Consider the following 12,334-nt stretch of genomic DNA (forward strand, 5'->3'; position numbering starts at 1 on the left):
TATTATCAGTTCACATGAATGAAGACCAAGCAAATAGTAGTTCTATTACTGTAGTGCTTAATTTCTCTGAACATCCTGCTGTGACATAAAATGTTCCTGCATTAAATACCTTAACCTAATTCCTCAGCCGCCTACCCAGCATAACCAGTACACATTTTGTCATCACATTCCTGGTTGCCAGGGTAATGCAGTTAATGCTTCATAGCCGAGTTAAGTGGCAGAATTCACAGGCAAAGCTCTCTTCTCCAAGTGATGCTTATTATTCATCAAGCTGCTAGTTTCGATGTTAATCCAGATAACTGCCCTAGTAGTTTCTGCCAGGCCCCCATCACCTCCTTATTCCTTAGACTGTAAATCATGGGGTTCAGCATGGGTGTCAAAATGGCATAGAAGAGAGACATCAACTTCTCCTGAAGCACAGAAGGGCTGGGATTGGGCTGGATGTAAGTGAAAATGGCCATACCATAGGACAGGACAACCACTGTGAGGTGAGAGGCGCAGGTGCAGAAGGCTTTCTTTCTCCCCTCTGTGGACTGGATCTTTAGGATGGTGGAGACGATCCTGATGTAGGACAGGAGAACCAGGCAGAAAGGTGTCATCAGCAACACAATGCTAGACACCATGATGGCCACCTCGTTGGAGGAGGTGTCCACACAGGCCAGCCTGACCACAGCTAAGAGTTCACAGGATATGTGATCAATATACTTGTTTGTGCACATGGGCAACTGAAAGGTGATGGAGGTCTGCATGAGAGAGTTGACAGAGCCACTGACCCAGGATGTGACGGCCAGCCTAGCACAGAGCCCTCCGTGCATGATGACTGAGTATCTCAGGGGGTCGCACACAGCCACATAGCGGTCATAGGCCATCACGGCCAGGAGAACAAACTCAATCCCACCCAGGCCCAGGGAGAAGAATAACTGGGCTGCACAGCTCACGTACGGGATCCCTTTATGTTCTGCAAGAAAATGCACCAGCATCTGAGGAACGATGCTTGTGGCATAGGAGACATCAACAAGGGAGAGGTTGGTGAGAAAGAAATACATGGGAGTGTGGAGTCGGCTGTCCAGTCTGATCAGAAGAACAATGAGGACGTTCCCCAGCACGGTCAGCAGGTAAGTGACTGAGAACAGGATGAAGAGAGCGACCTGGGTGTCCCAGTCACTGGACAGGCCGAGGAGAATGAATTCTCTCACCCAAGTCTGGTTATCTGCTCCCATGAAAAAAAATGTAAGGATTAGTCTGCAGAGAGTCAGAAATAACAGAGTCTATTGAATTACAGAACGCTAAAAATCACTTTTATCAATACATACTGTATGAATTTGGGCACTCCTAGCCAGATGTTTCAGATCGCCCATGGGCCAAGATGACAGGCTTCCTCCTGACGTACATGGTACCCATTCTGCATCAGAGAGCAGGCCAGTACCTTCATAAGGACTTAATGTTGTTGTTGGGAGACCCAGTTAAAGCCTGAAGATGGTGTAGTGCAATTTTAGGAGCTCTACATCTTTGCCAGCTTACCTCAGATTCTAGGACATGGGAAGGACAGTAGGTGACAATAATAAGTGAATTTTTAAACAGTGGAGAAAGGCTGGTGGGAAAGTTTCAAAACTTACCTTAATTTTTTTTTTTTAAATCTTTAATTCTTACATGTGTTCCCAAACATGAAGCCCCCTCCCACCTCCCTCCCCATAACATCTCTCTGGGTCATCCCCATGCACCAGCTCCAAGCATGCTGTATCCTGCATCAGACATAGACTGGCGATTCAATTCTTACATGATAGTATACATGTTAGAATGTCATTCTCCCAAATCATCCCACTAGGCCCATCACGGTATAATAATAGATTTATACATTTCTGTTATTAAAGGAAATGTTGAAAAGAAGAAGGTGCTTGTGAAAATATCTGAACTCAGAGAATCTAAGTTTGAAACCTGATTTTATGCACCAGCTCTGTGATTTTTGGTCCAGTAGCAAATTTTGCGTATGAGACTCACCAGTGCATGTAAGTTCAAATGTAGGTAACTTACAGAGAAAGTACTTTGTAAACTGTTACTTGTAGTAGTACTTCAGTAGCGTGAGTATTAGCTGTAGCATAATCTCTGCCTTGGAGTAAATAAAGTAGCAAGTATGATTTTCTCATGAACCCACCGGCCCTCCCCCCACAGCAATTCAGACACAAATAATACTAGAGACAATTTTTAATAGCACTGAGGGCTTAGGAATAGTTTGTCCCTTTGAGAACCTGGGGACCATTTGTCTGACAGGCTTGTCTGTTTAGCCTCAGTGAGATACAATGGGATAGATGATTGTAATTGTATCTTGTTTTTTCATTTTTCTCCTTTCAACTTGCAGCTGGTAAAGGTCTACTGTTTTATATCAGCTCAAAATTAAGGAAATGAGAATATGGATGGTTGACTTTTTATTTATAAGAGAGAAAGGGAAGCAAATGCCTAGCAATCTTTCTTCATTATCGAAGGCAGAGAAGGAGGTATGAATTCGTGTAAATGTACAGAGGAATGAAGTTGACTTTTTGCTTTCTTTCATCCAGAAAGTGCTTTTTTCAGTAGAATTATACGCTATAATATCAATTTTGAATATTAATAAGAGGGCATTTACATTTTTAAGAATATTTTTTATAGGACTGACTCATTCGTATTATTTCTCCATGCCTGCCCAATTCACTGACTTTCCTTTTCTTTCAGTGCACAAAATAAAGCAGGAGATAAGGCATTAAGAGGGCTTGAGGGCAGAAACAGAGCTGCTTGTGTTATCGGCAAACCCTTAGGGGTTGGGGTAAGGTCTCTGAGCAAAAAACTGAATACTGTCTGAGCTTCATACTGTCTGAGCTCTTACCTGTGTGAAAATTTAAAAAGGAAAACCCTAGGTAAGGAAGAGTAACTTCAGATAGGAAGTCTCAAGCAGACCAGCAACATAAATTAGAGGATGAATCATCAATTACTAGGCCCCAGAGAAGAATTATCAATAGGAAAGAATCATCCATTGCAAACCTCAACAGGAAAAGATATACAATATACACATTGCATCTCCTTTTAGAAACCGACTACCTCAGCAACTCAGCCAGGGAGAAACTGTCATCACCCTGGATTCTCAATTCTCTCCAAAAGACTTTGGTTCAAAGCAACCCAACCCTTCCCAACACCCTCCTTCTTCTCTATAAGCTTCCTCTCCTTTGTTTGTGGTATGTGACAATGGCTTTTGCTACAGCTTGCATGCCCTGAATTCCAATTCCTCTTGCTATTCCCAAATAAACCCATTTTGCTGGTAAAATAACTGCTTTATTTTGAGACTTAAAAGCTGTTAAAGGACAAAACAAAGCACATAGGTCTAGAAATGACCATGTTTCATGATTCAGATACATGCATTTTCCATAATGTCCACACACCTGCTGTCCACTACCGCTGTCAAGATACTTTCCGCACCACCCCTCGCTTTGCTTCTCTTCAACATGGTCAGGCTGAAAAGAAACACCTGCTTGCCTCAAAAAAGGCTATCAAATATAATTCTGAAACTGCAAGAAAATATTTAACTTAAAAAAAATTGTGAACCGTTGTTGACTATATAGCAGACCTTCAGCAGAAAGTAGACATTTCTTTTTCTGCTAATTTTGCAAATATCTATAAAGTCTCATCTTGGCTAGATGCTGGTGTTTCAAGATGAATTTTACACTGATCTGTGTTCAAGACCTAAGCCATCTGTAGAAGAAATGACACAAAACAGGTCATCCTCACATCATTTTCTCCTCTGGTGTCTGCACAAGCCACCTGGAGAACAGGGCAGCTAGTGCCTCCCTGTGTTCCTCTTACTCATCCAGCACATATCTCTACTATAGTTGTGTCTCCTTACAAACACAACTGAGGTACTGGGTCACCTCTCAGCGCAGGTTTGAGCTTCAGAATCTAATAGTTTCTGTTTTGAATTCATTCCCTTCCACTTCCTGAAGCAAGCCACTTGCCCTCTCTGAGTCTCATAATTCTCATCTATACAATGTGGGTAATATTGGCCTACTGAAAGGATCACTGGTGAAGTTAAGCAGCTGAAGATCCAGCATTGCTACACTAATGACCAAATAGGACAAATACCACTACTTGTTTATGATAAGTGATATAAGCTTTGATTCCAGGCTTTCTCGCATTATCTTATTCTGCCTTTCAGCCTCTCTTTTCATCATTCTGGGGTCTTTCCTACTCCTAATAAGCTCCTTTTCCTTCATTAAAAAAATAAAGAAATCTCTCAACATGGAGAGAGGAATCTTCGCTATTTTCCATTTTAATTCTTTCTTTCACATCCAGCTTTCACACCAAGTTCTCAAATGATTGGTGTCCACTTGCTGGGTTCATTTCCTCAAAACATTCATCCTTTAAAACATGGACATGGCGTTTTCACCTCCATTAATTCGTGGAAACACTCAAGGCCTTTTAGGCATCAAACCCAGAGACTTCCATTCCTTTCCATTGCTAACTTTGAAGAACGTTAACTAATTCCTCTTTCTGACTTTTAACTCTGTCCTTCACTTCTGATCTGATTTTCCTCCAATCTGTTATTTCTCATCTGCACTCTTGGGTAAATTTCCTAAATTCTCCTACCCCAGTACTGTAAGAACGTTTCAAGTTTCTTGCTTACGATTTATACTCTTCTTTCTAGTTTTCCTTTCTGGAAGAGTTTGTGATTTCTGGGGCTTCCCTGGTGACTCAGACATTAAAGAATTTACCTACAATGCAGAAGACCCAGTCTGATCCCTGTGTTAATAAGATCCTCTGGAAGAGGGCATGCAGCCCACTCCAGTATTCTTGCCTAGAGAATCCCATGGACAGAGGAGCCTGGCAAACTGCAGTCCATGGGGTTGCAAAGAGTCAGCTGAGTGGCTAACACTTTCACTTTCACGTGTAGCTCACCCTCAATTCTACATTTATCTCCTAGCCTGTGTGCTCAGTCACTTCAGTGTGTCCAGCTCTTTCTCATGGACCCCCTTGTCCACCCCGCAGGCTGGAACCCACCAGGCTCCTCTGTCTGTGGGATCTCCCAGGCGAGAGTACTGGAGTGGGTTGCATGCCCTCCTCCAGAGGATCTTCCTGATCCAGGGATCGAACCCAGGTCTCCTGCATTGCAGGCAGATTCTTTACCACTGAGCCACTGGGGAAGCCTCTTTATCTTCTGGACTTCCCTCCAAAGCTCCAGATGCTTTTCCCAACAGCTCAGCAAATGTTTCATGAATATCTCACCAAAATCTCAATTCCTCTCCCCACATGCTATAATTCATGTCCTTCCTGACTTCATGTCTGACAATGGAACTAAAGTGCACCCACTCTTCCAACACATCCTGATTGATTTTTTTCTTCCTCCTCACTACTCCGTAGAATAAACCCTCCTTTATTTAATTCCCAAATAAATCTTTGTTTTAATTACACATCTTCCAGCCTTCACTTAGTGTTCATTCACACTTATGTTTGCCCTCATCAATCTCACTTTATGAAGTGCAACAGCTTCTTTGTAAACTTCCCTGATGGAAACTCTACCCACTCTACACATCCTACACACTGCCTCCACATCAATGATGCAAATTACAAATTTATTCACATCATTTTCATGGACAAACAGATCTATGATGACTAAATGGGCACAAAATTAAGTTCATCCTGATCAGAATTCCCACCCCTAATCCACAATCTTATCCCATCTTATTTCTAAATTTCATTATCTTTTAATTATCATAGTTTATTAAAATAACTGAAATATCTTTCATTGATATGTTACCTGACTATTTTTAACCCAAACTACTATTCATTTTTAAACACCATGTCTTATTTCAAACTTATGAATATCTAAATGCACCTTTTATCCACACTCAATGTAGCCCCTTCTGGCAATCATTGTAGATAAAGAAAATGGAAATAGCATCAGCATTTGGAAAGCCAAATTAAGGAGGAAATGTGTTCACTGGATGCTTCTAACTCTCCCTGAAGTTAATACTTTCTCCATATTACTTTGTGGTTCAGCCCCAATGGATCAGAGCTAAGTGTTGATCCTGGCCCACAGTGGAAAATGAACTAGTGCCTGAGAATGTCCTCCATCCCTCACCACTCCTATCAGGAAGCCAACGCTTGGTCTTCTCAGCCCAAACTAATTTGTGGAATATGTAGCTCTCTAAACACGTTTTTCATTGAGACCAAATAACTAAGAGAACAATCTGGGAATACTTGTCCATTTGCCTGTATACACAGAACAACAAAAACCTCATAGTGCAGGGCTGGGCACACAATTGATATTCAAAACCAGAGTTAAACAATGACCACAGTCAAGAGCCTGATCTATCTGGCTCTTCCTCCTGTAAAAATCGTTTTCTTCTCAGTATTGTTTTAGTTTTGGCTAATTCACATCTGTTCCAGGTTCATAATGCCCCTTTAATAAAAACAAAATCATATTTTACATCTTTTGTGTCATATAATGCTCACACTCAACAAATCTCAAATCATATCTCTCCCTTTGTTTTGAGTTCTGCCATACTTATTAGGATGAAAAGACTTCAGCATCATTCATATCTCCGATCCTCTAATCAGATCAGTTCTATTTCTGACCCTGTGGAAGCCTCTACCTACACGTGACCCACTGTGGATATGTTAGAACTCTCACTCATTGATTAGTGCCTGACAAAACAGGCACGTCTCCTTCCATCTAGGTTTCTGTTGCTCTCTGAAGAGCAACAAGGTGACAGACCAGAGATTGGAGGGGTCAACACTCCTTGGCTCCTGTGCTAAGATCACCTGGGACAAGTTTAGTTTATGGGCGAAACTGCTGGGAAGTTCACAGATGCACCAGAATTGGCTCAGATACAAACCTAATGAGGCCTGCTGCTGCTGCTAAGTGGCTTCAGTCGTATCCGACTCTGTGCGACCCCACAGACGGCAGCCCACCAGGCTCCCCCGTCCCTGGGATTCTCCAGGCAAGAACACTGGAGTGGGTTGCCATTTCCTTCTCCAATGCGTGAAAGTGAAGTTGCTCAGTCATGTCCGACTCTTCACGACCCCATGGACTGTAGCCTACCAGGCTCCTCCACCCATGGGATTTTCCAGGCAAGAGTACTGGAGTGGGGTGCCATTGATAGCAGTGGCTAAATTAGCAACGTGGGCAGACAGATTCCCCTCCGGAGCCTTATACTTTAAAGTGTTAATTGCTGCCTCCACTCCAAAACCTTAAGGGCAGGGCCTTGGGGCTATGCCTCTTCTCACTGTGCAATCCAGTCCTCCTCAGACTGCAAGCCACTGACGCCTTAGGTCATCTAAAAACTCACTGAAGCCAGTATTCTGATATTTTAGGATATTCTCCTACAGCCCAAACTGACTTTCTGCACGCAATCTCCTATCCTGGTGAACAGCGCCTAGGCCTGCATCCACCTGGTGAAAAGCCAGTTAGCCTCTTCTACTCCATGATGACCTAACTTCTCCTTCCGGAGACAGGAGAGCTGTTTTCATTCCCCTGAGAGATGTGCTGAGCTGGCTAAGCTGCCGTGAACACTGCATTTTGAATGGAACTGAGTATACTGCTCATGATAACTGCAAAGTATAGAAAGACTTAAAACTCCAAATAAAATACACAACAACAATAGTTTTATGGTCTCCATGGGAAAAAAAAAAAAGGAAAAAGAGTATCTAAGTCCTTAAAACAGAGTTTACTTTCTAAACCTTTTCAAATTTTTGCTAATTTATGAAAAGACTCAATGTAATTCTTACAGAATGCAGTCACATTATCATTCTCTGATATATTCTTTAGACATCATGCATCTGTTAAGCGAACCATTTATCCATGTATTTATTCATCTACCGAGTCATATACCCAGTAATTCTTAACACTACCATTAACATAGCCACTTGTTTACCCAGCTGTCTACAACCAGCTCAATATTCACTTGTCCATTTGCTTAACTGCTAGTCCAACCATTCATGCATTCCCTCCTCACATGCCAATTCACCTCTTCACCTAATACACATAAACTATTCGCCAGATCTTTTACTCACTCGGTATATCATCCTTCTGCGCATCACAGAGGTCACAGTCCTCCACGGCTGAGTACAACAGCAAAACTGTGGTTTAAGGAGCCTCCAGGTGCTTCTGATCGAGTGAAACACTTTTCAGGCGTTTCTCGGAGATTAAAATTTAAGAGCTACCAGATCAGTTCACTCTGTAGATCATGGTCACATTAATCTTTCACTGCAGCCTTTATATTCTACAACTACTCACCTCACAATATTTGATCTGAAGTTTCCAATGAATTTAATCCCAGATCTCAATCATCTGAGAGGAAAAAAAAAAAAATTTAAGTCAAATACAATCTAAGAGTTTTCCTGCTTCTTTCCTATGTGAGCCCCCATGATTCTAAAATTCTTGCTATTCCCCAAATGGGAAATGCTCTCTCTTCTAAGTAGAAAGTTTATTTCATAGGTATCTACCTAGAAGTTGAAATAGCTCCTTCAAGAAGCATTCATGACAGACACACTAATATATTATCATTGTTTAGGCTTGGGTTTGTAAGAAAGGCATGAACATAAATTATTTGTTCCAAATAATTTGGTTAAGGTGTTTTGAGAAAACTGGTTTGTCTGATTTAAAATGCCTTAGTTCGAAAATCATCATTTACCATTGTTATATATTTCTGAGCTGTAAATTATCATCCACCTCCCCCACTTTTTACTTTATCTGTTAAAAATCCTGTTAAAAATTGAAAATATTAATACTCTGCTGCAGGATGTCCATAATAGGAAGGCTGTGTCTGTTGCAGGGAGGAGGGGCAGATATAATATATGAGAACTGTCAGTACTTTCTACTCAACTTTGCTGTGCATTTAAAAATACTCTAAAAAAAGAGTCTACTTAGATAGAGTAAAGTAACTGAGCTTGTTCTAGCTTCCACTTAGGTTGAAGAAAGCTGGAAAGAACATCGACCATTTCCTAAAACAAGAGTTTTGATAATCTACAAAATCATATCTTTGAAATCATTAGTAAAATGAGATTAAAAGGCAAACAAACATCATGAAATCTTGGGAAAGATAGGTCCATCCAGAAAGAGATAGGATGTGAACTCTTACTTACCTGGATGAGCCCATGGAAGGAAAATAGGGCACCCCTCCCCCCAACTAGCCAGTGAAAATTGCTTTACCAAACTGCTAAAGTTCGTGTGGGGTACTATGAGTATAGAATGGCTGAGAATCATGGCAAAAAGAGAAGTTCCCACAAATTCTCAGTATTTTCTCCATAGACTTAGAACTGTCCTCACAAGAATATCTGGGGAAAAGTGGAAACCAGAGAAAACTTTCTTCCTAGGGTAGGTCAAGGAGAAGGCAGCTGCAGCCTCTGCAGTGAGCAGAAAGAACTCTCCAACCACCAAATCATCTCCCTTATGGAACAAAAGCCTGAAGCCACCGGGGGAAGGACTACAATCCCTGTTTTCCTCAGAGAAACCTTCCTACAGCTGAAGATTCATTAAAGAGGAAAACAGAAAAATAAATAAATAAATTCCCATGTGGGGGTCCTTGGGACAGGAAGCTACTCTGTGTTCAGATCATGAGTCATCTATCTTCTCACTCTGTAGAAGTGGCAAGACCACTGATACCTAACAATGAACAATGTTGGATTTCATGATCTCTGAAGAAGATTTAGCTTTGGAACCAGGGACCAGGCTTGATCACTCAAGAGCTTTTGTGTAGCAGAGTTTTATTAAAGTAAGAAGAGGGACAAAGTTTCTGACATAGACATCAGGAGGGGGACAGAGAATGCCCCCCTTGCTAGTGTTAGCAAGGGAGTTACATACTTTTTTTAATTGGTTATTACAGTTAATCAAAAGAATGTCTCAAGATTGTAAAAATTTTACCAGACCCACTCCCACAATTTACATTTTAGGATAACAGGATTAGAACTTAACAATAGAAAGATCCTAAAAGACCCACTTCCATAGTATCTCTCTTGAATCTTGAAGTTGCTCTGTCTTGTCCAGCTCTTTGCAATCCCATGGACTGTAGCCTATGAGGCTCCTCCATCCATGGAATTTTCCAGGCAAGAGTACTGGAGTGGGTTGCCATTTCCTTCTCCAGAGGATCTTCCCAACCCAGGGATCAAACCCAGGTTTCCCACATTGCAGGCAAATGCTTTACTGTCTGAGCCACCAGGGAAGCCCTCCCATAATGTACATTCTAAAATACCAGGATTAGTCAGAAGGTTCTTGTTAAGGAGAAACAAGTCCTCGAGCAAGACACATTGTTATACTGACTAACACAAAGCAATTTCTTTTCTCCGTGAGAGCCCCAGATGCCTTTCGCCTTCTCTAGGGCTCCAGACCCCTTTCTCCTCTTCGGGAACCCTAGACTTCTTATCAATCTACCTAGGAATTGACTTTCTCACCACTAAGAAAGCCCAACCCTGAGACACGGGGACAAAGGATGTGCCTAAGTCTGAGACAGATCCTGGACAACAGAGAGTTGTCCCTCCATCACCAAACTAGCAACAACTAAGAAACAAGTAACAGCAGTTTACCATGGGTTAGACATGGGGAAGACATTCTGGACGTGCAGTCTCACAGGGTAACTTAAGACAAAGGGAGGGACAGGGACACTGGGAAAAACCCTCCAATGACTGAATGTCCCACAAGCTTAAAACTCAGCATTCAAAAAACTAAGATCATGACATCTGATCCCATGACTTCACAGCAAATAGATGGAGAAACAATGGAAACAGTGACAGACTTTATCTTCTTGTGCTCTAAAATCACTGCGATAGTGACTGCAGCCATGAAATTAAAGATGCTTGCTCCTTGGAAGAAGAGCTATGACCAACCCAGAGAGCATATTAAAAAGCAGAGATATTATTTTGCCAACAAAGGTCCATCTAGTCAAAGCTATAGTTCTTTTCCAGTAGTCATGTATGGATGTGAGAATTGGATTATAAAGAAAGCTGAGTGCTGAAGAATTGATGCTTTTGAACTGTGGTGTTGGAGAAGACTCTTGAGAGTCCCTTGGACTGCAAGGAGATCCAACCAGTCCATTCTGAAGGAGATCAGCCCTGGGAGTTCTTTGGAAGGACTGATGCTGAAGCTGAAACTCCAATATTTTGGCCACCTGATGTGAAGAACTGACTCACTGGAAAAGACCCTGATGCCAGGAAAGGTTGAAGGCAGGAGGAGAAGGGGACAACAGAGGATGAGATGGCTGGATGGTATCACCAGCTAGATGGACATGAGTTTGAGCAAGCTGTGGGAGTTGGTGATGGACAGAGAAGCCTGGTGTGCTGCAGTCCATCGGGTCACAAAGAGTCGGACATGACTGAGTGACTAAACCGAACTGAATAATAGAAAACATTGAATTTATTGTTGAGCTAAGGATAACCTTAACAACACAAAACTCAAACTCAGCTCTACCCATGAATACACTGATTCCCACAGTCTTCACAACACAAGACTACAGGATAAACAGTAGAGATGTGTCCATTTAAAAGGATAGTACTATTTATCTCATTGTACACACAAAATGCCCAGGTGCCAATCAAAATTAAAGGTCAGAGAAAAAGAAAAGGAAAATTATACTGTACTGAACAAAGAAATTTAAAAACCAGAATTAGATATACTTGGATTATAGGAACTACCACGCAGGGGTTAGAGCAACTCTCATAAAGAAGTAAAGAGTCTAGTGGAACAGATGGATGTTTTCATAAACGCTTGAGTAATTTCAGTAGAGAATTGAAAACTATGTGGAGGAATTAAATGGAAATGCTAAACAGAAAAGACACAGTCACAGAAACAAAGATTCCTTATGCGTAGCCTTAATAGAGCCAAGAAACAATCAGTAAGAGTAAAGATAAACCAGAAAAATCATCAAAACTGAAGCACAAGGAGAAAACAATATACAATGATAAAAGAGTCAAGAGCCTCCCAGGGCTGTAAGACAAGAAAACACTCTAACATACGTGAAATTGGAAAATCCCAACAGAAAACAGAGACAGAAGTACAAGAAATACTAAAGAGATAATGGCTGGGGGAAAATGAATGAAATCAAAGCACAAATCCAGGAAACTCAGCCAGATAGGATAACTAAAAAAATTAAAACGTAAACACATGACATTTTAATTGTATACAAGCCAAAAATAAAGTGAAATCACTGAAGGTAGCCAGAGATAAAAGATACCCCACATAGAGAAGACAAACATCTAAATTAAAATGGAATTCTTCTCAAAAACTGTGCAAGGCAGAAGATAAGTGAATGATATCTTCAGAGCCCTGGAGGGGTGGTACGGAGGATGTCAACAAAGAATTCTATATGAAGAACAAATACAT

At 41.3% G+C, this 12,334-nt stretch overlaps 1 protein-coding gene across 1 annotated transcript; it reads right to left on the reverse strand.

The window, feature by feature from the left end:
- On the reverse strand, nucleotides 267-1,220 carry LOC102186833 (olfactory receptor-like protein OLF3). Its single transcript, XM_005679628.2, has one exon. The coding sequence runs from the start codon at nucleotides 1,218-1,220 to the stop codon at nucleotides 267-269; it is 954 nt and encodes a 317-aa protein (XP_005679685.2).

Source organism: Capra hircus, chromosome 4 (genome assembly GCF_001704415.2).
Source record: "Capra hircus breed San Clemente chromosome 4, ASM170441v1, whole genome shotgun sequence".
Classification (NCBI taxonomy): domain Eukaryota; kingdom Metazoa; phylum Chordata; class Mammalia; order Artiodactyla; family Bovidae; genus Capra; species Capra hircus.